The 27,003-nt window shown below is 43.8% G+C and overlaps 1 protein-coding gene and 1 pseudogene across 1 annotated transcript; both read left to right on the top strand.

Annotated features, from left to right (window-relative positions):
- Nucleotides 1–4,663: 4,663 nt before the first annotated feature.
- On the top strand, nucleotides 4,664–6,209 carry LOC109738126 (F-box protein At3g61340-like; annotated as a pseudogene).
- Nucleotides 6,210–25,000: 18,791 nt separating this feature from the next.
- On the top strand, nucleotides 25,001–26,544 carry LOC109767346 (putative F-box protein At1g76830). Its single transcript, XM_073503108.1, has 2 exons — nucleotides 25,001–25,721; nucleotides 25,760–26,544. Exons 1-2 carry the CDS (start codon nucleotides 25,158–25,160, stop codon nucleotides 26,339–26,341), a joined length of 1,146 nt encoding a protein of 381 aa, XP_073359209.1. The 5' UTR covers nucleotides 25,001–25,157; the 3' UTR covers nucleotides 26,342–26,544.
- Nucleotides 26,545–27,003: the final 459 nt, after the last annotated feature.

Below are 27,003 nucleotides of genomic sequence, written 5' to 3'. Positions count from 1 at the left end.
CTTGCACTATTTCCTTGGGATTGAGGTAAAGAATCATCAGGATGGACTTCACCTCTCTCAAGCAAAGTATGCAGCTGATCTGGTTAAAAAGGAAGGACTGCAAGGTTGTAAACCCTCACTCACTCCATTATCCAGCTCAGAAAAATTTTCTCTTGCAGAAGGTAAACCCTTGAGTCAGGAAATAGCACAAAATATAGAAGTCTAGTAGGAGCTCTTCTGTATCTAACTCTTACCAGGCCTGATCTTTCCTTTGCTATTAACAAAGTCTGCCAGTTTTTGCATGCACCTACCAATGTTCACTTGACAGCTGCCAAGCGCATAGTCAGATATGTTAAACATACTCTTAGTATAGGTCTTAATTTCAGCAAGTCATCCTCTACTCTTGTCAGTGCCTTTTCTGACTCCGATTGGGCAGGCTGCCTGGATGACAGGCACTCAACAGTTGGCTTTGCAGTATTTTTTTGACCTAACTTAATATCATGGTGTGCACGCAAACAGGCTACCGTATCCAGGTCAAGCACTGAGGCAGAGTACAAAGCATTGGCAAATGCTACAGCTGAAATCATATGGGTTCAGTCTATGTTGAAAGAGCTTGGTGTGAAGAGCAAACAAGCTCCGTGCTTGTGGTGTGACAACCTTGGTGCTACTTAGCTTTCTGCTAATCCTGTATTCCATGCTAGGACAAAGCATATAGAGATAGACTTTCATTTTGTCAGAGAGAGAGTTGCTCAAAGGCAACTTGACATTTAGTTTGTGCATTCAAAGGATCAGATTGCAGATGGATTCACAAAGCCTTTGCCCACACGGAGTTTTGAAGTCTTCAAGCATAATCTCAATTTAATGAAGTTGTGATTAAGGGAGTGTGTTAAATGTGTTATGATGCACCGCACCTGGAGATAGTTAGGGTAGATAGAGATAGGTTATTTCTTTCTCTCCAAGTTCTATCTTATCCTTGAATATCTCCCTCTCTCGTGTGTAATCTAAACCGCATTGTATGCGCTATGTGGGAGGTGCGCTCCACTATATTAACAAGAACCCGTCGGCCTCAACAGGCCAAGACATTTCCAGCTATGGCACATGCAGTTTTCTCCACGCATGTCGGGCTAAACATCTAGCACTGCTAATTCGCAAATAGATATATTTTTTCTTCTCGTTTCCAGTAACAAGCTGTTAACCTTACCACTCACAGTATCATACGGATCACCACATCGTGCAGTTTTGATTCAAGTGATTCGTCGATCAATTATAAGGCAACGAGGGGCAAATCTCTAGCATGCCGATGCCAATGAAGAATAAAACACAATCGTGGTCTATTTTGGTCTTCCGTTTCTGAAAATGCCCACAAGCACTAAACTTGGTAAAGTGGCAGAATATGATCTGAAATGCAGCATTCATTGCTTGCTCTTTTAGCCTCTTGTTTTCATTTTTTTTCTTGCAGAATATAAGTTATCTTATTTGTGCGAGCATTAAGGTGTGTACGTAGGTGTAAATGTTGAATGCTTTTTTCGAATCGATGAGCCCAAAGTTTATGGGGTCTGCAATTGAAAATTAATGGAAAGCTTCACAAATAAAATGCCTTTAGCAAATGCATTCACGAAATGCTTAGAAGCTGTTAGGCTCAATGATTGCCTCTAAGATCAGCACAAGATTTGTCGGCTGCTTGAGTTTTTCAGCTTGGCCTCTATGATGAATTTCATGTGATATACATATACATTTTCTCAAAAAGGAGGATAAACCCCTGCCTGCATCGAAGGATGCACACAACCATCTTTGTTATATTACTCAACAAAGCCTTTCGCAAACACAGCCGCCATACCTAGAAAGTTGATGGTTTCTCACAAAAAAAATCTACAAAGTTAATGATGTGCACTGACATAGACCTAGCACACACCATGTAATCCGCTGGCTTGACCAAGCCACCCGCTTGCGAGCAGGGAGCACCAACCGGTGTAGCGGAAACTCAGCACGCACTGCATGCGTGCACTTTAGAATCTGCCATCTTCTGTCGTGCAATTTCAAAGAGTGATCAATGCATTGACCTTGCTAGGACCTTGTGTCGTTGACTCCCCCAACCAGACAACGCCATCCTCCTGCGCACGCCCATCAAATGCGTCCAACACCGAGACCCCTGCTGCACCACACCATCGAGACCCGTTGCCTCGAAGCTGAAGATGCAAAACCACTCCATCTCTTGCCCCCTCTAGCTAGCACTTGCCCCAAAATGATGCCCCCAGGAGGGAGAATGACACCAAAGGTGTCGTCATCGTCTGATCCAAGAGACACAGATCTTGGGTTTCCCCCGGGACAACCCGAGCATGGTGACGCAACCTGCAACTACGATGCCTCGACAAGTAACCAACGTCGGAGACGCCGCCATCATCTTCCACGACCGTAGTCGACACGATTTTTACTGCCAGTTGTGTGACCCCGATCTTGCCGTTGACTGGGTCCGCGCGGAGGCTCACCATAAAGATGTATGCCATCACTGTTGGTCCCTTCGGCCGGAGGTAACTCCACAAACGACACGCGCCCTCAAGAGGGAATACGACACAAAAGCACCGTCATCGCTCGATACTAAAGAGATCTAGGTTTCCCCCAGAGTTTCCCGCTTCTTCATGGACACCAGCACCTCGCCCCACACCACATGCGGGCCACCAAAGACAAATCCAGCCGGATCTAGACGTGGACCAGCTTGTACGCATCCACCCTGTGCAACAGAACATGCCTACCATGGCCCTCCTGCCGCCACCGAACACCACCACACCGGTGCCGCCGGGAGCGAACCGCCGTGCAATGGAGGCCCAGATCCCGGGGGGGGGGGGGCACCCAATGGCCGGGATGCTCCGCACCACCCCTACGCAGCGAAAGGGAGGAGATGTACCGCCATCGTCGTCCGCCGCCCGAGCTTAGCCTGGTGACCTCCTCCAATGGTGGCTAGGGTGATGGGGGGGATGTGCGGCCTGGCGGATAGGGCTGGGTTCTGCCCGAGTTGCCCGAGACGGTTGGCGACGTGGGGGCCTAAACGTCGTATGAAATGCATATACATATACATATACACAAAGATGCTTCACAGATTCTCTCGGCTGAAAAGGAAAATAAATCGTATACTTCTATTCATATTTTTTGTATCGTGTCATTCTCTATGATTCGCGTGCCATTAATATAGAGACGGGGACATGTATATTGACAACACAGAACCCACTACTGGTGAAGACAAGGTTGGAAGATTATAGTCTTGGGCACATTGCTGGGTTACGGGTAGTTTGCGTTCGAGAAATTGGATCTTTTGCCCCACTTTACTTCTCCATTTGATAACTACCCCCCCCCCCCCCTGAGAGGCTACAAGGTAAGGCCGGGGGCTACTGTCATTGAAACAACCCTGGGGCAAATCATCCAATTCCCCGTTTGCGTTCAAGCATAAGTAAAAGATTGTGCACGGTGTCAGCGATGGTCAAGAGATGCCCCCATGACTAGCGACACCATGGTTGGGCAAGATAGGGCGGCGAGGCCCCGTTAATAAGGAGCAACTGTGCATCAATCGTCTAGAATAAAATTAGGTGTTAGTTGGTGTCCCCACTTCTATCGCAACCATTGGATTGAAATTAAAGGGCTGACACTTCGTCTTTTTACCTTCAATCTGCATGGACTTTTATTCCCCCCGCCCCCCAAATTTAAATGTGTCGACGATTTGCTACAACACAAACCACCCTTGCTCGCTTCCGATGAGTTCATCCAAACCTCGTTGAAAACTACCCGCCTTGGTACCGCTCGCCCCGCATTCCCCGTCTCGAGCTCGTGCTTCGTCTAATCAACTGTGGGTGAGAGAAAAGCCTCCTCCCCTCTTGCACTTGGCAGGACTTGGACTTGCCTCCAAGCCGTGTCATCGCCGGCTTTGTTCAGCCTCGGAACTCCATCACTATTCCTCTTACCTTCGAGGAGGCCGCACTTGGGGAAGGTGATTGAAGTCTGAGAAAATTATATATGGGTGGGGGAGACGACATGCTCGGAATGGGAGAGAGAGGGGTGTTTCAAGTTGGTTGCTGGAGAGGAAAAAGGCTGATTTTATACGCCCAAAAAATTAGGACAACGCTAACGTCCACACGTGTGGTGGAAGCCAAACCCGCCCACATGCACTATAACATACAGACTGCGCCACATCACCGCATGATGCATGAGGGAATCTTTTTGGATTTTCAGTTTTTAAAATATTTTATCTCTTAAATGAAAAATCCGATTGAAGATCCGTTTTCACCATTAAATCCCACGTGACGTGATCTTCGAAACTAGATCCCATGTCAATATATTTTGACGATTTTTTTCGGGTTAAAAGTTGCCATGTCTATTGCACATGAACTGCCATGATGTTTACACTAAAGTTGCCATGATATGTTTAAGCTATTTTCTTCTACATTTAAAAGTAAATTTTGACATATTATGAAATGTGAATTAAGAAACTAGACTTGCCATGCACCATAAACTAAATTGCCATGATACATGCACTTAAAATTGTCATGGTTTATACAAAAAAATATTTTTATGGTCAAAGTACTGGAATTGCCATTATCAGAAAACTAAAATTGCCATGTTCTACAAATTAAAATTGCCACATGGCAACTTTAGTTTAAGCACTATGGCAACTACAGTGTAAAATTGCCATGTTCTACAAACTAAAATTGCCATGTTCTACAAATTAAAATTGCCATGTACTTGCTTGTCTTTTTAATTTGAACTGGTCCGAAGGAGTTAATAGTGGAGGCGGGTTTTCAGCTTGCACTAAAGCTCGGCTTCTCTTTTCAGTTGACTGGACTCGACGGAGGACGATGCCAGACAAGAAAGGCGCAACCATGCTTGAGGACCTGCCAGGGGAGATTATGGACATGATACTCATCCGATTGCCCTCCAAAGACGTCGGCCGTTGTCGAGTTGTCAACACGTCATGGCGCAGTGCCACATCCACCCCCAAATTCATGCTCGAACACCACCGCCGACAGCCATTGGTTCCCATTGTTGGTGCGCATGGGCGGGTTGTCAGTCATGTCGTCTTTGGTGACATCGGTGGTGGCACCTCCAGTCAAGAGCTCTGGCCGTTGGTCCGGGAAGGCAATCTCAGTTTCACTCTCAAAGGCTCCTGCGATGGCTTCTTGATTATCTACCATCACACGCAACCCAGTTTCTTCATCTGCAACCCGGTCACCTGCAAGTATGTTATCCTACCGCAGCCTCAAGGGCAATTCAACTTCGTAATTGGTTTCTACCGCCACCATCCAACTGGAGAATATAGGGTGCTCTGGTTCTCTCGGTCACATGACTCGTCTAAATCCAGCGTATATGTCCTCAAAGTGGGATCTGACAAGCCAAGGCGCATCATAGTAAAAATTCCAACGGTCTCATCGCCTTCTGTGGAAAATAGTTAATGAATGAGGTGCACTTTTCATCCGGCTTTTCACCACCAGTCCACCACCGTGGCTGCCTGCACTGGTGGCTTTCTGGTTCCAGTGACATCACAGGAGGATGTGCAGACATTATTGTGTTTGACACAGAAGCCGAGTCATTCCGGTGGATGCGCAGTCCTGGCCAGCATTGCCCTAATAGCATGCTGTTTGATATAAAAGGGACGCTTGCATTCTGGGCCGGCTCGACTCCTGCTAGTTTCTCCACTATGGATGTCTGGGTGATGCAAGATTACGAGGCCCAAATCTGGGCTTTCAAGTATCGGATCGAACTGTCAACGGTGGAGGCATCACGTCAACTTTATTTAACTTCTTACAAAAAGAAAAAGAGAACACCAATTGATTCAATGGTGCAGTCGTTCAATGATATGGCTGTGTTAAATGAGCGTGTGAGCTACTGGTCAGGTTCAATGGCAAACATGTGTTGCACTGTGACGTTGATGGCAAATTCTTAGGTTTGGTTAAAATTGGTAAGAATCATTGTATGCGGCTTGCTCATTACCGCCTCCAGGAGAGCATTCTTCCAATTCCGTCCCATGAGATGCATCAAGCTTAAGACGAGGAGGCTCCGTTCTCCACAGGGCGCATCTGAATGTTCAAGGCTCCTGGTTTGCTTTGCCCTGATATTTAGAGCATGTCTTTTGTTCTTAGCTCTTCTCACTTGTCATAACTACTAATAGAATATGTCATTTTGGATGGATGCTGTAGCACCTGCGATGTCATCACTTGGTGGTTGTTATTATGTCTTGAACTTTTTCATACTGTTCTGGACTATGGTGTATGAATCTATGGTATTAAAACTCCTTATTACCGTTCCTCCCTACCTCCCGTATATACTTAGTTTTGGCATGGTTAAGACATGGCTATGTGCTCGTTGGCTGTTAGTTTGATCTCTGAGTTTCAGTGTGCGATCTCCCTCCAGGCTGAACCTGCTCTTTGTGTGCATATAGCTATGTGTATTACGACGTTTCACTCAGCACAGTTTTTTTGCCTGACTGTCACTTCAGTGCTGTTGTGATTGGAGAATTAAACTTAGTGCTCTGGTCATGTGTTGTGGGTACTACTGCTGTATGTTGTTTGTTTCCAGATTTTATGTTTTCTTAGTGGAAGCGAATACTAAGATAAGGTATGCAAACTGAAAGATATATAACTTAATTACAAGTCACTTTGGCAGATTTAAGATAAGAACGGTCACCTTTCTTTCCATGTTGAAAACCTAGTGAACTTCACTGGCTATACTATTATGCCATCTGGATTGCTTTTATCCACTCAAACTGCAGCTCTGCTTCCAAAATTTAAGCAAATTACCTTACAGCAAATGTGATCATTCAACTAAGGAGGTGCGCCTATTTAAAGAAAAATTCAAGACATTCATTTTTTTTGCACACATGAGCATAGGATTGCTTCAATCCGTCTTACAAAACTAAGTAAAATTGTGCGCAATAGGTGCAAACCTCCAATTCCATTTGCATGAAAACTGATCTCAACCGTACTTAACTATTAGCAAACAAACTACGGACCAGCTTGAACTTACTAACTAGGGAAACAGCTCTTTGCATAGAGCTAAATAGAAAGTCTAAAGCAAAAAAAAAACAGCTTATAAGTTACTCATTCTAGCAGCTTCTGTCTCCCATCAGGTGGTAAATTCAGACACCTCTTGCTGCACATTTGTTTGGCGGTAGATGCTGCATTTTTCTGTACTTTGGTTTATGAGTTGCAGACCGAGAAAGTTATCAATGAGGAATCTAGAAAAATTTATCCTGAAAATGGATACTATATCTGGTTTTCCATAATGACCTGATGGCTAAAAGTTCCTACTTCTACCATCGAACTTAGCACCCATCTAAATAACTCAGCCGTGTTTGTGCCTTAAATTCAATTAGGAAACACATTTTATTGTACACCAGTCAATCTTTGCCACCGCACGGTACAAAAACAGATGACCTAAAAATTCGTTTTTCTGCATGTAACAGACATTTGTCACTCCCTATTCAGCTCCTTTTGTGCTATCTCTAGTTAAAATAATATTTTGGAATGATAGCGATGCAAACACACCTTACCTGTTGGAGTTACATAGGGACACCACATTTCATAAAAGTATATTTTACTTGATTAGCTTTAAGAATTGCATATAAAGAGTTAACTGTAAGAACACCATAACTAGTTAGCTGCTAGCTTCTTGATGTAGACATCCGAAATGCACCTATATTGGTCATCTATTTATGAAAATACACATCTACACTAAATTTGGTAACAAAAAAAAGGTACTCCAATCCAATATGATCTGAAATGCATTATGTTGGTAGTTGTCTGTCCAATTTACCAAAAAGCGCCAAGGTGGCAACCTCAATTATTACTATTTTATCCCCTCATCTTTGTCTCATTATATTTTTTTTCAAAGGCAACGTGCAAGTATACATGTGTTAGTCGATATATTAAATATTTCTTCCCGAATCAAGGCTGAAAATCTACATGGCAAGAGTGATACATTGAATTCTACATGTGCAGCCTGGTCATCCGCAAGCTGCTCACATGCCGATTCCTCGATTGTATAATTTCATATGTGGCCTCTACCACCACAGGTTAACTGGGGAATGTCTTAACAGTGGGATATAAGGAATGGAGGAGCGTCGAAGTCATACTGTCGTCGACTAAACTGGACCGTTCGGGTTTGTTAGCCGGTAGACTGTGGTGTCCGACGTTCCACAACCAGTAGCTCATTCTAGTGGTTTTAGTTCAAATTTGAACTAAATAAAACTAAAACCACTACACTTATTGTGGGATGGAGGGAGTACTAGATTAAAGGTTTAGTCTTAGATATGAGCTACTGGGATGCACTTATTCAGCTGGAAAGGTTTAATTTTTGACAGGCGACCAAGAGAGGCTTTTATATACAAATGGAAAAAGTGACTGACATCCAATTTCTTAGCTATGAAGTGCAACTTAGATTTGAGCACACATACACACTCTGACATGCTATCACACGATTGTGGACTCATGCAACACCTATTCAAATCATGAGTTACGGCATCGGGATTCACAAAGTCAATGTTGCCGCATGGTTATCGATAGTGCATCCCCTACCACGGTACCACCGATATGATAATCCAGTCTAGCGAGACACAACCATCCCACTAACAAATTAACCAACGGACTGTATCCTATATTATAGGGCATGAAGTATTGCTAGTACTCAGGTGTGTTTTGGCCGGCGCATTGCTGCCGCATATTAGAAAATTTTAAGTTGACTGGTGTTGATAAATTCTGATGGGCTTGACATGAAAAATAGAAGCAAAGCAACGTCTTGTTGCTTCAATGCAACATCATCAAAGAAAACAAACGAACAAGCCGTCCAACCATCAACATACACAATATGAAATGCCATGGGAAAGTTCAAGGTGAATTGTCAGTCATCAACACACACAATGTGATATGCCATGAGAAAGCTGAAGATGCATTAGTAGAGGGCAGAGCGACCATTGGGGCCCATATAGAAATTAGTTTGCAGGGACTCATGGACCTACTTTTTACTAGCCTACCCCCCTACCTACCAGCACCATGAATAATCTGGGTCATTTTTCAATGCACCCTTCCCAATATAAGACCCCTCATGAGGACGTAAATCATTCCACCCTCACTTTTGAATGAAAGACCGGGATCTCTTGAGGTGAGTCCAAGGAGTCGCAGACGACTGGGACCGATGTTGATTAGGGATCATGGGAGAGGATACCGAGGTAGTCGCAAACGATTCAGACATGTGACCAAACCCATGTTGACTCATTCCTAACATAGGATTAGGTCATGCTCCATCAAGATGACTAACCTTTTTAGAAAACATCAATGTGTCACTTTAGTACTCCAAGTAGACAACGCCCCAGGTGGGCCAACTTCCGGCCCGGTGGGCTGACTTTCGGTCTGCCGGTGTACCCCTGGTACATGGCACCGTCACCACTGTTAACTTTACTTATGACAATGTTACCAAGGATACCCCTTAGTTGAACTTGTTCTCGTAACAACAACATGAGACATATGGGAATTTTTTTGGATTGGCTTCTCTATCTTCTTCGTTTACCTCAAGAGCGAATTGGCCCTGTGTATCCTTAATTATGTGAGAACCCTTGTAATCAAAGAGAATACTTAGCACCTTCCATCTTCTCTTCCCCCAACGGGTCATTTCCCAAATGCCAACACCACATTCGTTCTCTCAACCCCTTACTACCATCTCCTGTGACCAGTGGCAACATCACACTACGGCTTTGGCCCTCCCTTTCTGCTATATAATGGAGTCACCGCTCCTTTTTAACTATCAGTTGTGTATGCAATATGAGTCATACGGGAGCCAACAACTTCCACCGAAGAGTGCCCATCGACAAGTCAGCCGACAGATCTAGTAGGCCGGTCCACTCTAGAGAGATCATTGCCCTTCATCTTCATGGCCATTTCCGTCGTGAGGTCGCTGGTCATGATGGTTGTCCATTGCATCCGTCAGTGGAAGAGGAAGCTGATTCAATTCCACCTGCTATCACTCGACACGAGCATCTCCTGGTCGAGACAGTTATCGCCCACACCGAAGAATGCGACATTAGAGAGGGAATCAGTGTCAAGTCACCAATCCTTAAACGAAAGAAACAGATACCTTTCAGGAACGCTCCCACCCCTCACCGTCAGTACACTAACATGCTGTTTACGGGCACCAGAAAAGCTTGATTGCAACCACATTTTCCATCAACGGTGCATCAAGCGGTGGCTCACCATGGACATGTTGTGCCCTATTTGCAACGCCACTCACATCCAGCTTTACAGGGCTAGAGAAATACTTACTGGAAATCAAAATTTAAAATCTGAAGATTTGAGGGGCAAAACACTATTTATTCCATCTGAGCCCTACGGATGACTCTCTAGGCTTTGTCGAAAAATATGATTTTCTAGGATAGGGGGGCACCGCCCCCTGGCTTGTATCGCTACACCACAGGATATACTTGGTGAGTTGCCGAGCATAGCTCCACCCCAGGATACATTCGGTGAGTTGTTGAGTTCTTGGATGAACACCACTTTGATTATGACTATACTTAATTATGACATACCTTTTCTTCCATTTTTAGGTGAGGCCAGTGCACTGCGGCATCGGTGCTCATCGAGCAAGGACACCGATAGCTCGGTTGCCACATGACATCGCCATCTGCAGCTCTAGCTTCCGAGTACAAGTCTAGGATCACGTTTCCTCGGACTAAAAATCCAGGGTCGAGTTGTTGTCTTATTTATTTTATTATTTTGAACAGGATCATTATGTTGTTGATTAGCATCAGTAGAGAAGCTTCTTCCTGGGTCAGTTGTAGCGAAAATTGACTATGTGTAATTACATGATGTTTTTGTATACATGCAGCTTCTCGTACATGAATCTCTCTCGGCGAAAACTCTTCACAACAACTCGTGATCAGCTAAATGCACGTGTAGTACCTTCAAAGTTTTTTTCTCTCAATGTTTGCTGATGCACAAAAGCAACTTCCGCAGGTGCTTATACACACGTTCATATATACATGACTTGGGAGTTGATCAACAAAAGTTTATATCATGGGTCAACTGAAGTACTTGAATTTAGTAATGAGCTATTTTGGTAATAAGCTTAAAGCATCATCAACAGACAAACATGCACATATTTTATAGGATTGGTCAAGTGCATGCACATGTCTTGATTACACACGCCCAAGTTGATTACACATGTCCAGGTTACACACATGGCCTGATTACACACTGGTAAAAAGAACTCATATGGCCTGCACACCTAAGACCTTTCCTCCCGGTATCAGCCAACTTCTTTTCGCATGGGAGCTTATGGAGGCATCGAGCTGACACATCCGTTGCTAGTCCACTTCAATCCCTGTACGAAATCGTGTACAACATCTAAACATCAACCAAATCGATTCAATATAGGGAAACGGCAAATCCCCAAATTTTGAAAAGCCAGAGCAACACCATTCTACTCGTCGAATCATCAGAGGATGAACCTCGGTCATTCACCAACGGCATGGTCACGCCACGCAGCCGGCACCGGCCGTGGCGGCGGATCTACTGTGCGAGGAAGAGGGCGAGAGCGAGAGCGGTGGCAGAGCAGTATGAACACGCAACACAACATTCGCTGCAGAGACACCAAATGAGTGACTAAAGGTGTGAATGGCATAGACCGCGGGGGTATGAACAACATTGTAAAAGCCATTAACTGTGTGGCCAGCTCGACAAACAAATCTGATGTGGCTGCCAGCAGGCGCAGCCGTTAACCTTATCGTCGTTGGCGTGCCAAGTTTGGGACTGCAACGCACACTTTGAAAGCTCTCGTATCAAATCGCAGCATGCGTTTCAAGTTTGGGAGCTCCATAATATAACTTTTTTTTCCTTCCTGAGCGTGTTCACAAAATCCTCCTGTTGTACGGCCAATGTTCGGGAAAAAAAGGCTAGGAGCCGTATGTTGCCCCGTCAACCGACGTACATCACATGTTTCGATAGGCGGATCTCTCGCTTCTGCTTTATTGTGGACAAAAGTTGATTTGCTGCTCTTTTATTTTACACATTAGCTACACGTAAGTTGCCTGAAAAACCACTTTTCGTCAGTAGATTTTTCTGGCCATTGATTTTTTGCTTTCAGTCACTTCCCTATAGATTTTTCTGGCCATTGAGTACTATGAGCTGGCTTAGATTTTGTTTTTTGACTGACCACATATTTGGGTCAGTCAACTTCCTACTGGGCTGAAGCCCACGTATTCCACCCAGCCCTCCCCTTTGCCACATTGTTTTTCTTTAAAAGAAATATGTTTTATGTGTTTCTTCTTTTGTTTTTTGTTATTCTTTATTAGTTAGATTATATTATTTTCTTTTGTAGGTATTTTTGGGTGTTGGGCGAGTCTAAATATATATATTCAAATGCTATACAATACAATATGCGCGAAAATTACACTGTCATATGATTGTTGTTGGTATACTACAAAAAAAAAAGCAATTTTAGTGTGAAGTTGTGTGCAAGTTTTTTTTAAATTCATTATTTTTCTTCTTAAAAAGGAATACCAATGCCACTATTTCATTTTTCTTATAAAAGTTTATTATTTTGATTTTGATATAGTTATAATTTTATTTTGTTTCTTCATTAAGGGTAATATCAATGCCATTGATCATTCTTGCGTAGGATTTTCTGGCGAAAATTTCCGCAGTACATGCTTATTCTTGCATATTTTAAACAAGCGCAATTTTGGGTATATTGTGTGCAAATTTTGTCATTGTTTATTTCAGATAATTTTTCATTTTCTTTTTACTAAAGGGTAAAACTAACCCACCAATTCATTCATTCTTAAAAAACCACATCGTCTGATTTTGTAATAGTTTGAATTCATTTTCTTTCTTCTTGAAGGGCAATACCAAAGCCAGTAATTCATTCTTTCCTAGAAAACCTCATTAGTTTGATTTTGTTTTAGTATTTATTTCTTTTCATATTTCTTAAAGAGTAATACCATGCCACTAATTCATTCTTCCTTAAAAACCTTCATTATTTTGATTTTATTTCAGTTTTTGTTTCAGTTTTTGTCTAATCTAATTCATTCGTACTTAGGAAACTTCTTTTTGCGAAAATTCCACTATTATATGCTTATTTTTGCATACTATAGAAAATTGCAATTTATGTGTCAATTGTGTGCAAAATTTGTCATTATTTGCTTTACATATTTTTTCCATTTTCTTTTTGCTAAAGGGTAATACCAATGCAACAAATTCATTCTTTCTTAGGAAACCTCATTGTTTGATTTTGTTTTAGTTTGATTTCATTTTCTTTCTTCTTGAAGGGTAATACAAAAGCCACTAATTATTTTGATTTTGTTTTAGTATTTATTTCTTTTTTGTTTTTCTTAAAGTGTAATACCATGCCACTAATTCATTCTTCCTTAGAAAACTTCATTATTTTGATTTAGTTTTAGTTTGTGTTTCAATTTTTGTCTGCTCTAATGGTAATACGAATGCCATTAATTCATTCGTTTTGAGGAAACTTTTATTTTATGAAAACTCCACTATTATATGCTTGTTTTTGCATACTATAGAAAAGTGCAATTTCTGTGTAAATTGTGTGCAAAATTTCTAATTTTTTTTCATTTTCTTTTTCTTAAAGGTTTATACGAATGCCACTAATTCATTCTTTAGAAAACTTCCTTATTTTGACTTTTTTATTTTTTATTTTATTGCTTTCTCCTTTAAGGGTAATAGCAATGTCGTTGATTCATTCGTTTTTAGATAACTTCCATCTTGTGAGAATCCCACCATTATATGCTTATCTTTCATATTGTGGAAAAGCGTAATTTCTGTTTAAATTATGTGTTGTCCTTATTAGTTTAATTTTGTTTAAAGGCTAATACCAATGCCACTAATTTTTTTCTTAGGAAACTTTATTATTTTGTTTTTTTGTTTTTAATTTTTACGTTACTATATTAGTATAGAGGATGAGAACACTAGAGAAAGTAGAAGTTTTTATGTTGTATTATGCTATACATAGGTGCATAATATTATTCGTCCTTTAAATTTGTGTTTTTCTAATTTAGAATTAAGAATGTGATTACGTACAACCATGTGATTGATCATTAGCACTAAGATATAAGTATTGTTGTCGTTGTGTGGGAGCATTAAGTACAGAGCTTTCACCATGCCCATGTAGTGCAAAAGCCCTGCCCCACCTATGAACTAGCCTAGTTGGAGGAACGACACAGCACGCACGTCCAGCTCCGTGAGCTGCGCGGCCTGCGTTGCAAAAAGAAAAAGAAAAATGACTGACCCAAGTTTTAAAATCAGTCACCTGACCACTAGCCGCTCCCTTTATTTTAGCTGATCACGGGAACCGACGGAGCGCCTGCAATGACGAACAGGAGAGGTGCGACCGTGCTCGACGACCTGCCCGAGGAGATCGTCATCGACCAGATCCTCATCCTGCTGCCACCCAAAGACATCGGCCGCTGCCGCGCCGTCCGCGCGTCGTGGCGTGCTGCAACCTCAACGCCGAGTTCACCCTCGAACACCGCCGCCGCCAACCGTCGTTCCCCATAGTTGACGACCGTGGACGGCCTGCTGGTATCATCGTCTTCCGCGATGCCGCCTCGCTCGCCGGCGCCGCCAATCAACTGGTCATTCGTCCCGGGCATCCGTTTCTAGATGCACCTGCTTGGCGCCTGCGATGGCTTTGTTGTCTTCTCCGGGGAATCCCAGTTTTACATGTGCAACCCGACCACCCGCAAGCAGGCTCTCCTGCCGCAGCCTAAGATCGAGCGAGGCTTGTACAACACCATAATCGGTTTCTTCCGGCACCATCCAACTGGAGAATACAGGGTGCTCTCGGTCTCAGGGTCGCAGCACCCATGAATTACAGTTTATATGTTCTCACTGTGGGATCCGACGAACCGAGTCATGTGAAAGTCAAACTCCCAACAAAGTCATTGCCTTCAGTGGAACAGACGTTACTCCATGAGCTGTTTAGGTTCTCCTATGAGTGTCCTTCTGTCTACCACCACAATAATCTGCACTGGAATCCTCGTTACGGTGCCGAAGACATGACGGGCGGTGGCAGAGACATTATTATGTTCGACACAGAAGCCGAATCATTCTGGTGGATGCGTAGTCTGACACCCACCCAGCTGGGTTCTCATAACAGTACCATGAAGTTGTTTGACATGAACGGGACACTTGCTTTTGGGATTAGCCCGCCTCCTTTGACCACTGTGGATGTCTGGGTGATGCAGGATTACGAGGCCGGAATCTGGGCCTTCAAGTACCAGATTGACTTGCGAGTGCTGGAGGCATCAGAAGAACTTTATTTAGCTTCCTGCAAACAGAAAAAGAAGAAAGCACTACCAGGTTCAATGTTGAATTGGGTCAATAATATGGTTGTTCTCAATGACCGTGAGCTGCTGGTGGATTTTAATGAGAGACATGCATTGCGCTGTGACATTGATGAAAGAGTCCACAATGGCTTTTTTTGTGTCTTTACATCATTACTTTCCACTGATGAACTAGTTTTAAACTTAAGAATCAATCTACATAAAGAAATAAGCCCATTAGTACACATTATTGGACATTGCAAAATAAAATTATTTTGCTACTTATATCAGATGAGACCATGCAAAAATAAATGCATTTCTCTTGAGCATTAATTTACATTATGTTCACTCAAAACTGACTCTCATGATTCCTTTACAAAATTTCTTCGGAAGGTTGAATAAAGACATCTACATATTTCATTTGCACTTCTTTACCTACCATCGATATTATTTTTTCCCTTCCATCCACTAATTCTCAACACTGTCTTTACTTGATGAATAAAACAGTCACTTCCCTATGTCCCCCACCATCGTGGGAAGTCCCAAATATTTATCTAAAATTTCTTCGGTCATATTCTCCAAAATAGTGCAGACTTCTTCCTTCTTTCCAACACTTTTTTAGGGTTGCAAACACTGTGATTTTTCCACACTAATAAGCTATCATAAGACTTAGAATAGCGGTCCAACGCCCCTTTAAAGCTAGCTGCATTTTCCGTGTGAGCATTCATAAGAAATAATGAGTAGTCATCGAAGAGCGTTTGTGAGTTCTACGGGACATCGCGATATGCTTTCATGGCTATGCAAGGAACCCTCCGCTTCCCCATGTGATAATAGGCTGGAAAGTTCTTCTGTGCAAATGAGAAAGAGGTAGGGTTGAGACCCCCACCCCCACCCCCACTGCAATCCGTAGTTGGCAAAAAAACGTTCAATTTCAATGGAATTAAAATGAACCAAATAGCTTAGCGACGAGACACATCCAATTATCATATTAATTCATCCATCATCAAAGCCTATTATCTTCATCATTGGTCATAAAAGCACAACTCAGCTCTATCATATGTGTTGTGCATATCAAATTTTACCCGACATCAACCCTTCTTGCCATTCTTCTTCTTTATTCAGTCCAAGGAATCATAAGCAACAGGAATATCATCTCCTATAATTTGCCACAGGAAAAAAGCACTTTGGCATTCTACAATGATCTCTCACAAAATAGTTTTGAGTCTGTTTGCCCAATGTTAGTTTATAACTATATAGATTACGTTACAGAGACAAATTGGGCAGTACTCTGTACATTACGTATATTTTCATCCTTTGGAATCATAAAAATTATGGTATCATTCTGTTCAAAGCTAAGAAATCTTCATTGATAATTATGTTTCCAAACATTGAAGAGATTCTTTTATAAAATATTTTGTGCAACCCATCGGATCCTGACAGTTTCATGGCTCTGATGCTAAACCAAGTGTTTTTTTTACTTCTTCAACTGTATATGGCGCTAAGAGTATTTCCTTCATACCCATAGTTACACTGACATGTACTTTGTCTAGCACATCATTATTAGGTTCATTTAATTTGGAAGTACACAATTTGTTAAAATTCAAAATCATGTTTGGCAATTCATCATAGGTTCAACAACATTCCCATTTGCATCCTAAAAGCTAAGATGGTGTTCCTTCTCTGTCGCTCGCATGCATGATGCTAGAAAAACTTGTATTTCAGTCATTGTGCCTAAGCTAGTTGGTACGCCCCCGCTACCGTCACGCTTTATCTTCCTGCTCGAACAAGGATACAAGTAGTTTTTGATCTGCCAGATGCATCTTGCAGGACATCCCTTCCGCCATGTAAAACCCTCCCGAGCTGCACATAGGATTACTTCAACCTGTCTTGCAAAACTGGTTAATATTGCGATCAAGACAGTTTATGTGACCACTGAATTTATTTACCTCAATTTTGAAAGTTAAGACAACAAGGTCGCAACTTCTTTCTTTTTTAATTTGGTGCATGCCTCCCAATTTCCATTCACATGAAAACAATACTACAATGTATCCTACTTAATTATTAGCAAAGCAACTCCAGACCAGATACTTTTAAAGAAACCAAGAATTTCCCAAAGCTTAGTTGCCTTCCTGATGGTGCGGTTCTATACATGGTTCTTGCGGTAGTTGTTGAAGAGATGAGGCAGTGATGATGTGGAGCGGCTGCCCGAGGAGACGGTATTGTAATGTTAGGTTTTGTTTTCAAGGTGGCGAGACTAGACCAGGGTGAGTGCTCTTATATATCATAACAAAGCCATACACCCCTACAAGTACAGAGCGGTGTATGTTGGTGCAAGACAATGCAATGTGGCGGAGCGGCGCGCTAGCGAATCGGCAATTACAATTACCAGTTGGCCCCCGAAAGGATGAAGGAGTGCATCCACGAGTTGGCATCCTCTCAGTGTGTTGACCTGAATATGCACGTGCAGCTTCTCTAATCGAAGGTCTAATTGACCTGAACATGCACGTGCAGCTTCCCTAATCAAAGGTCCACTAGATCTTTGCCGCTCAACACACGTGAATATGATGTCATTATCGCTAACCCAACAATCCTGCTACATCGTGGGAGATAAAACAGGAAGAGGAGGTTGGGATTCCCATGAAGACAGCAACATAAGCCTAGAGAAAATTTGATAGAAATTGAGAGGACTGTTGGAAATGTGCCCTAGAGGCAATAATAAATGGTTATTATTATATTTCTTTGTTCATGATAATTGTCTATTGTTCATGCTATAATTGTGTTATCCGGAAATCGTAATACATGCGTGAATACATAGACCACAACGTGTCCCTAGTAAGCCTCTAGTTGACTAGCTCGTTGATCAACAGATAGTCATGGTTTCCTGACTATGGACATTGGATGTCATTGATAACGGGGTCACATCATTAGGAGAATGATGTGATGGACAAGACCCAATCCTAAGCATAGCACAAAAGATCGTGTAGTTCGTTTGCTAGAGCTTTTCCAATGTCAAGTATCATTTCCTTAGACCATGAGATCGTGCAACTCCCGGATACCGTAGGAGTGCTTTGGATGTACCAAACTTCACAACGTAACTGGGTGACTATAAAGGTGCACTACGGGTATCTCCAAAAGTGTCTGTTGGGTTGGCACGGATCAAGACTGGGATTTGTCACTCCGTATGACGGAGAGGTATCTCTGGGCCCACTCGGTAATGCATCATCATAATGAGCTCAATGTGACTAAGGATTTAGCCACGGGATCATGCATTACGGTACGAGTAAAGTGACTTGCTGGTAACGAGATTGAACAAGGTATTGGGATACCGACGATCGAATCTCGGGCAAGTAACGTACCGATTGACAAAGGGAATTGTATACGGGATTTATTGAATCCTCGACATCGTTGTTCATCCGATGAGATCATCGTGGAACATGTGGGAGCCAACATGGGTATCCAGATCCCGCTGTTGGTTATTGACCGGAGAGGCGTCTCGGTCATGTCTGCATGTCTCCCGAACCCGTAGGGTCTACACACTTAAGGTTCGGTGACGCTAGGGTTGTAGAGATATTAGTATGCGGAAACCCGAAAGTTGTTCGGAGTCCCGAATGAGATCCCGGACGTCACGAGGAGTTCCGGAATGGTCCGGAGGTGAAGAATTATATATAGGAAGTCAAGTTTCGGCCACCGGGAAAGTTTTGGGGGTTATCGGTATTGTACCGGGACCACCGGAAGGGTCCCAGGGGTCCACCGGGTGGGGCCACCTGTCCTGGAGGGCCCCATGGGCTGAAGTGGGAGGGGAACCAGCCCTTAGTGGGCTGGGGCGCCCACCCATGGGCCTCCCCCTGCTCCTAGGGTTGGAAACCCTAGGGGTGGGGGGCGCCCCACTTGCCTTGGGGGGCAAGTTTCCCCCCTGGCCGCCGCCCCCCCTTGTAGATGGGATCTAGGGCCGGCGCCCCCCCCCTCCCTGGGGCCTATATATAGTGGGGGGAAGGGAGGGCAGCAGTACTACAGCCCCTGGCGCCTCCCTCTCCCCCTGCAACACCTCTCCCTCTCGCAGAAGCTTGGCGAAGCCCTGCCGAGATACCCGCTACTTCCACCACCACGCCGTCGTGCTGCTGGATCTCCATCAACCTCTCCTTCCCCCTTGCTGGATCAAGAAGGAGGAGACGTCGCTGCTTCGTACGTGTGTTGAACGTGGAGGTGCCGTTCGTTCGGCACTCGATCATCGGTGATTTGGATCACGGCGAGTACGACTCCATCAACCTCGTTCACTTGAACGCTTCCGCTCGCGATCTACAAGGGTATGTAGATGCACTCCTTTTCCCTTGTTGCTTGTATACTCCATAGATGGATCTTGGTGATGCGTAGAATTTTTTTAAAATTCTGCTACGATCCCCAACAAGGACGACATCCACGTGACATGAAGAGAGAAAGAAGAGAGGTCAGGACATATTGGTAATTTGATAGCATTCTGAAATATAGGGGTAAATTAGGGTGAAAGGAGTCATCTGGGTTAATCTCTACTGTAATAACTCAGTCCCACGAGATGAACTGCTCCTAATTACTAATTCACGTGGCAATTTCTAGGAAGACTTCAATTAGTAGAGTTATAGATAGATAGGTATGGATAGATATAGATTTATAGATAGATATATAGATAGACTGTGAGCAATACTGTTTATATGACGGCTGAGTTTATTTAACTCAAACTTTGAAAAACAAGGTGACAAGGTCGTAGCTTCTTTCTTTTTTAATTTAAGTGCATGCCTCCAATTTCATTCACATGAAAACGATAATACAGTGTATCCTTCCAAGGGCGTGGTACTCTCGTCTCTGTCACAAGATGCAAACACTTAGATTTGTTCCTTCTAAGTCAGACACATCATTATTTATTTATAACAGATCCAATACATGCATAGTTGTTCTCATCTATGTTGATGATATCATTGTGACTAGCTCATCTGATGAGGCAATCAGAGGACTCTTAAAAGACTTGAGTGCAGATTTTGCATTAAAGGATCTTGGAGACTTGCACTATTTCCTTGGGATTGAGGTAAAGAATCATCAGGATGGACTTCACCTCTCTCAAGCAAAGTATGCAGCTGATCTGGTTAAAAAGGCAGGACTGCAAGGTTGTAAACCCTCACTCACTCCATTATCCAGCTCAGAAAAATTTTCTCTTGCAGAAGGTAAACCCTTGAGTCAGGAAATAGCACAAAATATAGAAGTCTAGTAGGAGCTCTTCTGTATCTAACTCTTACCAGGCCTGATCTTTCCTTTGCTATTAACAAAGTCTGCCAGTTTTTGCATGCACCTACCAATGTTCACTTGACAGCTGCCAAGCGCATAGTCAGATATGTTAAACATACTCTTAGTATAGGTCTTAATTTCAGCAAGTCATCCTCTACTCTTGTCAGTGCCTTTTCTGACTCCGATTGGGCAGGCTGCCTGGATGACAGGCACTCAACAGTTGGCTTTGCAGTATTTTTTTGACCTAACTTAATATCATGGTGTGCACGCAAACAGGCTACCGTATCCAGGTCAAGCACTGAGGCAGAGTACAAAGCATTGGCAAATGCTACAGCTGAAATCATATGGGTTCAGTCTATGTTGAAAGAGCTTGGTGTGAAGAGCAAACAAGCTCCGTGCTTGTGGTGTGACAACCTTGGTGCTACTTAGCTTTCTGCTAATCCTGTATTCCATGCTAGGACAAAGCATATAGAGATAGACTTTCATTTTGTCAGAGAGAGAGTTGCTCAAAGGCAACTTGACATTTAGTTTGTGCATTCAAAGGATCAGATTGCAGATGGATTCACAAAGCCTTTGCCCACACGGAGTTTTGAAGTCTTCAAGCATAATGTCAATTTAATGAAGTTGTGATTAAGGGAGTGTGTTAAATGTGTTATGATGCACCGCACCTGGAGATAGTTAGGGTAGATAGAGATAGGTTATTTCTTTCTCTCCAAGTTCTATCTTATCCTTGAATATCTCCCTCTCTCGTGTGTAATCTAAACCGCATTGTATGCGCTATGTGGGAGGTGCGCTCCACTATATTAACAAGAACCCGTCGGCCTCAACAGGCCAAGACATTTCCAGCTATGGCACATGCAGTTTTCTCCACGCATGTCGGGCTAAACATCTAGCACTGCTAATTCGCAAATAGATATATTTTTTCTTCTCGTTTCCAGTAACAAGCTGTTAACCTTACCACTCACAGTATCATACGGATCACCACATCGTGCAGTTTTGATTCAAGTGATTCGTCGATCAATTATAAGGCAACGAGGGGCAAATCTCTAGCATGCCGATGCCAATGAAGAATAAAACACAATCGTGGTCTATTTTGGTCTTCCGTTTCTGAAAATGCCCACAAGCACTAAACTTGGTAAAGTGGCAGAATATGATCTGAAATGCAGCATTCATTGCTTGCTCTTTTAGCCTCTTGTTTTCATTTTTTTTTCTTGCAGAATATAAGTTATCTTATTTGTGCGAGCATTAAGGTGTGTACGTAGGTGTAAATGTTGAATGCTTTTTTCGAATCGATGAGCCCAAAGTTTATGGGGTCTGCAATTGAAAATTAATGGAAAGCTTCACAAATAAAATGCCTTTAGCAAATGCATTCACGAAATGCTTAGAAGCTGTTAGGCTCAATGATTGCCTCTAAGATCAGCACAAGATTTGTCGGCTGCTTGAGTTTTTCAGCTTGGCCTCTATGATGAATTTCATGTGATATACATATACATTTTCTCAAAAAGGAGGATAAACCCCTGCCTGCATCGAAGGATGCACACAACCATCTTTGTTATATTACTCAACAAAGCCTTTCGCAAACACAGCCGCCATACCTAGAAAGTTGATGGTTTCTCACAAAAAAAATCTACAAAGTTAATGATGTGCACTGACATAGACCTAGCACACACCATGTAATCCGCTGGCTTGACCAAGCCACCCGCTTGCGAGCAGGGAGCACCAACCGGTGTAGCGGAAACTCAGCACGCACTGCATGCGTGCACTTTAGAATCTGCCATCTTCTGTCGTGCAATTTCAAAGAGTGATCAATGCATTGACCTTGCTAGGACCTTGTGTCGTTGACTCCCCCAACCAGACAACGCCATCCTCCTGCGCACGCCCATCAAATGCGTCCAACACCGAGACCCCTGCTGCACCACACCATCGAGACCCGTTGCCTCGAAGCTGAAGATGCAAAACCACTTCATCTCTTGCCCCCTCTAGCTAGCACTTGCCCCAAAATGATGCCCCCAGGAGGGAGAATGACACCAAAGGTGTCGTCATCGTCTGATCCAAGAGACACAGATCTTGGGTTTCCCCCGGGACAACCCGAGCATGGTGACGCAACCTGCAACTACGATGCCTCGACAAGTAACCAACGTCGGAGACGCCGCCATCATCTGCCACGACCGTAGTCGACACGATTTTTACTGCCAGTTGTGTGACCCCGATCTTGCCGTTGACTGGGTCCGCGCGGAGGCTCACCATAAAGATGTATGACATCACTGTTGGTCCCTTCGGCTGGAGGTAACTCCACAAACGACGCGCGCCCTCAAGAGGGAATACGACACAAAAGCACCGTCATCGCTCGATACTAAAGAGATCTAGGTTTCCCCCAGAGTTTCCCGCGTCTTCATGGACACCAGCACCTCGCCCCACACCACAAGCGGGCCACCAAAGACAAATCCAGCCGATCTAGACGTGGACCAACTTGTACGCATCCACCCTGTGCAACAGAACATGCCTACCACGGCCCTCCTACCGCCACCGAACACCACCACACCGGTGCCGCCGGGAGCGAACCGCCGTGCAATGGAGGCCCAGATCCGGGGGGGGGGGGGGGGGGGCGGGGGGCACCCAATGGCCGGGATGCTCCGCACCACCCCTACGCAACGAAAGGGAGGAGATGTACCGCCATCGTCGTCCGCCGCCCGAGCTTAGCCTGGTGACCTCCTCCAACGGTGGCTAGGGTGATGGGGGGATGTGCGGCCTGGCGGATAGGGCTGGGTTCTGCCCGAGTTGCCCGAGACGGTAGGCGACGTGGGGGCCTAAACGTCGTATGAAATGCACATACATATACATATACACAAAGATGCTTTAAAGATTCTCTCGGCTGAAAAGGAAAATAAATCGTATACTTCTATTCATATTTTTTGTATCGTGTCATTCTCTATGATTCGCGTGCCATTAATATAGAGACGGGGACATGTATATTGACAACACAGAACCCACTACTGGTGAAGACAAGGTTGGAAGGTTATAGTCTTGGGCACATTGCTGGGTTACGGGTAGTTTGCGTTCGAGAAATTGGATCTTTTGCCCCACTTTACTTCTCCATTTGATAACAACCCCCCCCCCCCCCCCCCCCCCCGAGAGGCTACAAGGTAAGGCCGGGGGCTACTGTCATTGAAACAACCCTAGGGCAAATCATCCAATTCCCCGTTTGCGTTCAAGCATAAGTAAAAGATTGTGCGCGGTGTCAGCGATGGTCAAGAGATGCCCCCATGACTAGCGACACCATGGTTGGGCAAGATAGGGCGGCGAGGCCCCGTTAATAAGGAGCAACTGTGCATCAATCGTCTAGAATAAAATTAGGTGTTAGTTGGTGTCCCCACTTCTATCGCAACCATTGGATTGAAATTAAAGGGCTGACACTTCGTCTTTTTACCTTCAATCTGCATGGACTTTTATTCCCCCCGCCCCCCAAATTTAAATGTGTCGACGATTTGCTACAACACAAACCACCCTTGCTCGCTTCCGATGAGTTCATCCAAACCTCATTGAAAACTACCCGCCTTGGTACCGCTCGCCCCGCATTCCCCGTCTCGAGCTCGTGCTTCGTCTAATCAACTGGGGGTGAGCGAAAAGCCTCCTCCCCTCTTGCACTTGGCAGGACATGGACTTGCCTCCAAGCCGTGTCATCGCCGGCTTTGTTCGGCCTCGGAACTCCATCACTATTCCTCTTACCTTCGAGGAGGCCGCACTTGGGGAAGGTGATTGAAGTCTGAGAAAATTATATATGGGTGGGGGAGACGACATGCTCGGAATGGGAGAGAGAGGGGTGTTTCAAGTTGGTTGCTGGAGAGGAAAAAGGCTGATTTTATACGCCCAAAAAATTAGGACAACGCTAACGTCCACACGTGTGGTGGAAGCCAAACCCGCCCACATGCACTATAACATACAGACTGCGCCACATCACCACATGCATGCATGTGGGAATCTTTTTGGATTTTCAGTTTTTAAAATATTTTATCTCTTAAATGAAAAATCCGATTGAAGATCTGTTTTCACCATTAAATCCCACGTGACGTGATCTTCGAAACTAGATCCCATGTCAATATATTTTGACGATTTTTTTTCGGGTTAAAAGTTGCCATGTCTATTGCACATGAACTGCCATGATGTTTACACTAAAGTTGCCATGATATGTTTAAGCTATTTTCTTCTACATTTAAAGTAAATTTTGACATATTATGAAACGTGAATTAAGAAACTAGACTTGCCATGCACCATAAACTAAATTGCCATGATACATGCACTTAAAATTGTCATGGTTTATACAAAAAAATATTTTTATGGTCAAAGTACTGGAATTGCCATCATCAGAAAACTAAAATTGCCATGTTCTACAAATTAAAATTGCCACATGGCAACTTTAGTTTAAGCACTATGGCAACTACAGTGTAAAATTGCCATGTTCTACAAACTAAAATTGCCATGTTCTACAAATTAAAATTGCCATGTACTTGCTTGTCTTTTTAATTTGAACTGGTCCGAAGGAGTTAATAGTGGAGGCGGGTTTTCAGCTTGCACTAAAGCTCGGCTTCTCTTTTCAGTTGACTGGACTCGACGGAGGACGATGCCAGACAAGAAAGGCGCAACCATGCTTGAGGACCTGCCAGGGGAGATTATGGACATGATACTCATCCAATTGCCCTCCAAAGACGTCGGCTGTTGTCGAGTTGTCAACACGTCATGGCGCAGTGCCACATCCACCCCCAAATTCATGCTCGAACACCACCGCCGACAGCCATTGGTTCCCATTGTTGATGCGCATGGGCGGGCTGTCAGTCATGTCGTCTTTGGTGACATCGGTGGTGGCACCTCCAGTCAAGAGCTCTGGCCGTTGGTCCGGGAAGGCAATCTCAGTTTCACTCTCAAAGGCTCCTGCGATGGCTTCTTGATTATCTACCATCACACGCAACCCAGTTTCTTCATCTGCAACCCGGTCACCTGCAAGTATGTTATCCTACCGCAGCCTCAAGGGCAATTCAACTTCGTAATTGGTTTCTACCGCCACCATCCAACTGGAGAATATAGGGTGCTCTGGTTCTCTCGGTCACATGACTCGTCTAAATCCAGCGTATATGTCCTCAAAGTGGGATCTGACAAGCCAAGGCGCATCATAGTAAAAATTCCAACGGTCTCATCGCCTTCTGTGGAAAATAGTTAATGAATGAGGTGCACTTTTCATCCGGCTTTTCACCACCAGTCCACCACCGTGGCAGCCTGCACTGGTGGCTTTCTGGTTCCAGTGACATCACAGGAGGATGTGCAGACATTATTGTGTTTGACACAGAAGCTGAGTCATTCCGGTGGATGCGCAGTCCTGGCCAGCATTGCCCTAATAGCATGCTGTTTGATATAAAAGGGACGCTTGCATTCTGGGCCGGCTCGACTCCTGCTAGTTTCTCCACTATGGATGTCTGGGTGATGCAAGATTATGAGGCCCAAATCTGGGCTTTCAAGTATCGGATCGAACTGTCAACGGTGGAGGCATCACGTCAACTTTATTTAACTTCTTACAAAAAGAAAAAGAGAACACCAATTGATTCAATGGTGCAGTCGTTCAATGATATGGCTGTGTTAAATGAGCGTGAGCTACTGGTCAGGTTCAATGGCAAACATGTGTTGCACTGTGACGTTGATGGCAAATTCTTAGGTTTGGTTAAAATTGGTAAGAATCATTGTATGCGGCTTGCTCATTACCGCCTCCAGGAGAGCATTCTTCCAATTCCCTCCCATGAGATGCATCAAGGTTAAGACGAGGAGGCTCCGTTCTCCACAGGGCGCATCTGAATGTTCAAGGCTCCTGGTTTGCTTTGCCCTGATATTTAGAGCATGTCTTTTGTTCTTAGCTCTTCTCACTTGTCATAACTACTAATAGAATATGTCATTTTGGATGGATGCTGTAGCACCTGCGATGTCATCACTTGGTGGTTGTTATTATGTCTTGAACTTTTTCATACTGTTCTGGACTATGGTGTATGAATCTATGGTATTAAAACTCCTTATTACCGTTCCTCCCTACCTCCCGTATATACTTAGTTTTGGCATGGTTAAGACATGGCTATGTGCTCGTTGGCTGTTAGTTTGATCTCTGAGTTTCAGTGTGCGATCTCCCTCCAGGCAGGACCTGCTCTTTGTGTGCATATAGCTATGTGTATTACGACGTTTCACTCAGCACAGTTTTTTGCCTGACTGTCACTTCAGTGCTGTTGTGATTGGAGAATTAAACTTAGTGCTCTGGTCATGTGTTGTGGGTACTACTGCTGTATGTTGTTTGTTTCCAGATTTTATGTTTTCTTAGTGGAAGCGAATACTAAGATAAGGTATGCAAACTGAAAGATATATAACTTAATTACAAGTCACTTTGGCAGATTTAAGATAAGAACGGTCACCTTTCTTTCCATGTGGAAAACCTA

This window comes from Aegilops tauschii, chromosome 7 (assembly GCF_002575655.3).
Source record: "Aegilops tauschii subsp. strangulata cultivar AL8/78 chromosome 7, Aet v6.0, whole genome shotgun sequence".
NCBI lineage: Eukaryota > Viridiplantae > Streptophyta > Magnoliopsida > Poales > Poaceae > Aegilops > Aegilops tauschii.
Note: the sequence above shows the minus strand (reverse complement) of the source record. Positions and strands in the feature narration are given on the sequence as shown.

What these genes read in the sequence shown, in the direction of transcription:
- LOC109767346 (XM_073503108.1), top strand. Translation starts at nt 25,158, where the DNA reads ATGCCAGACAAGAAAGGCGCAACCATGCTTGAGGACCTGCCAGGGGAG. An exon ending in TCATAGTAAAAATTCCAACG is followed by an intron (nt 25,722 to 25,759) that starts GTCTCATCGCCT and finishes TTAATGAATGAG; the next exon opens with GTGCACTTTTCATCCGGCTT.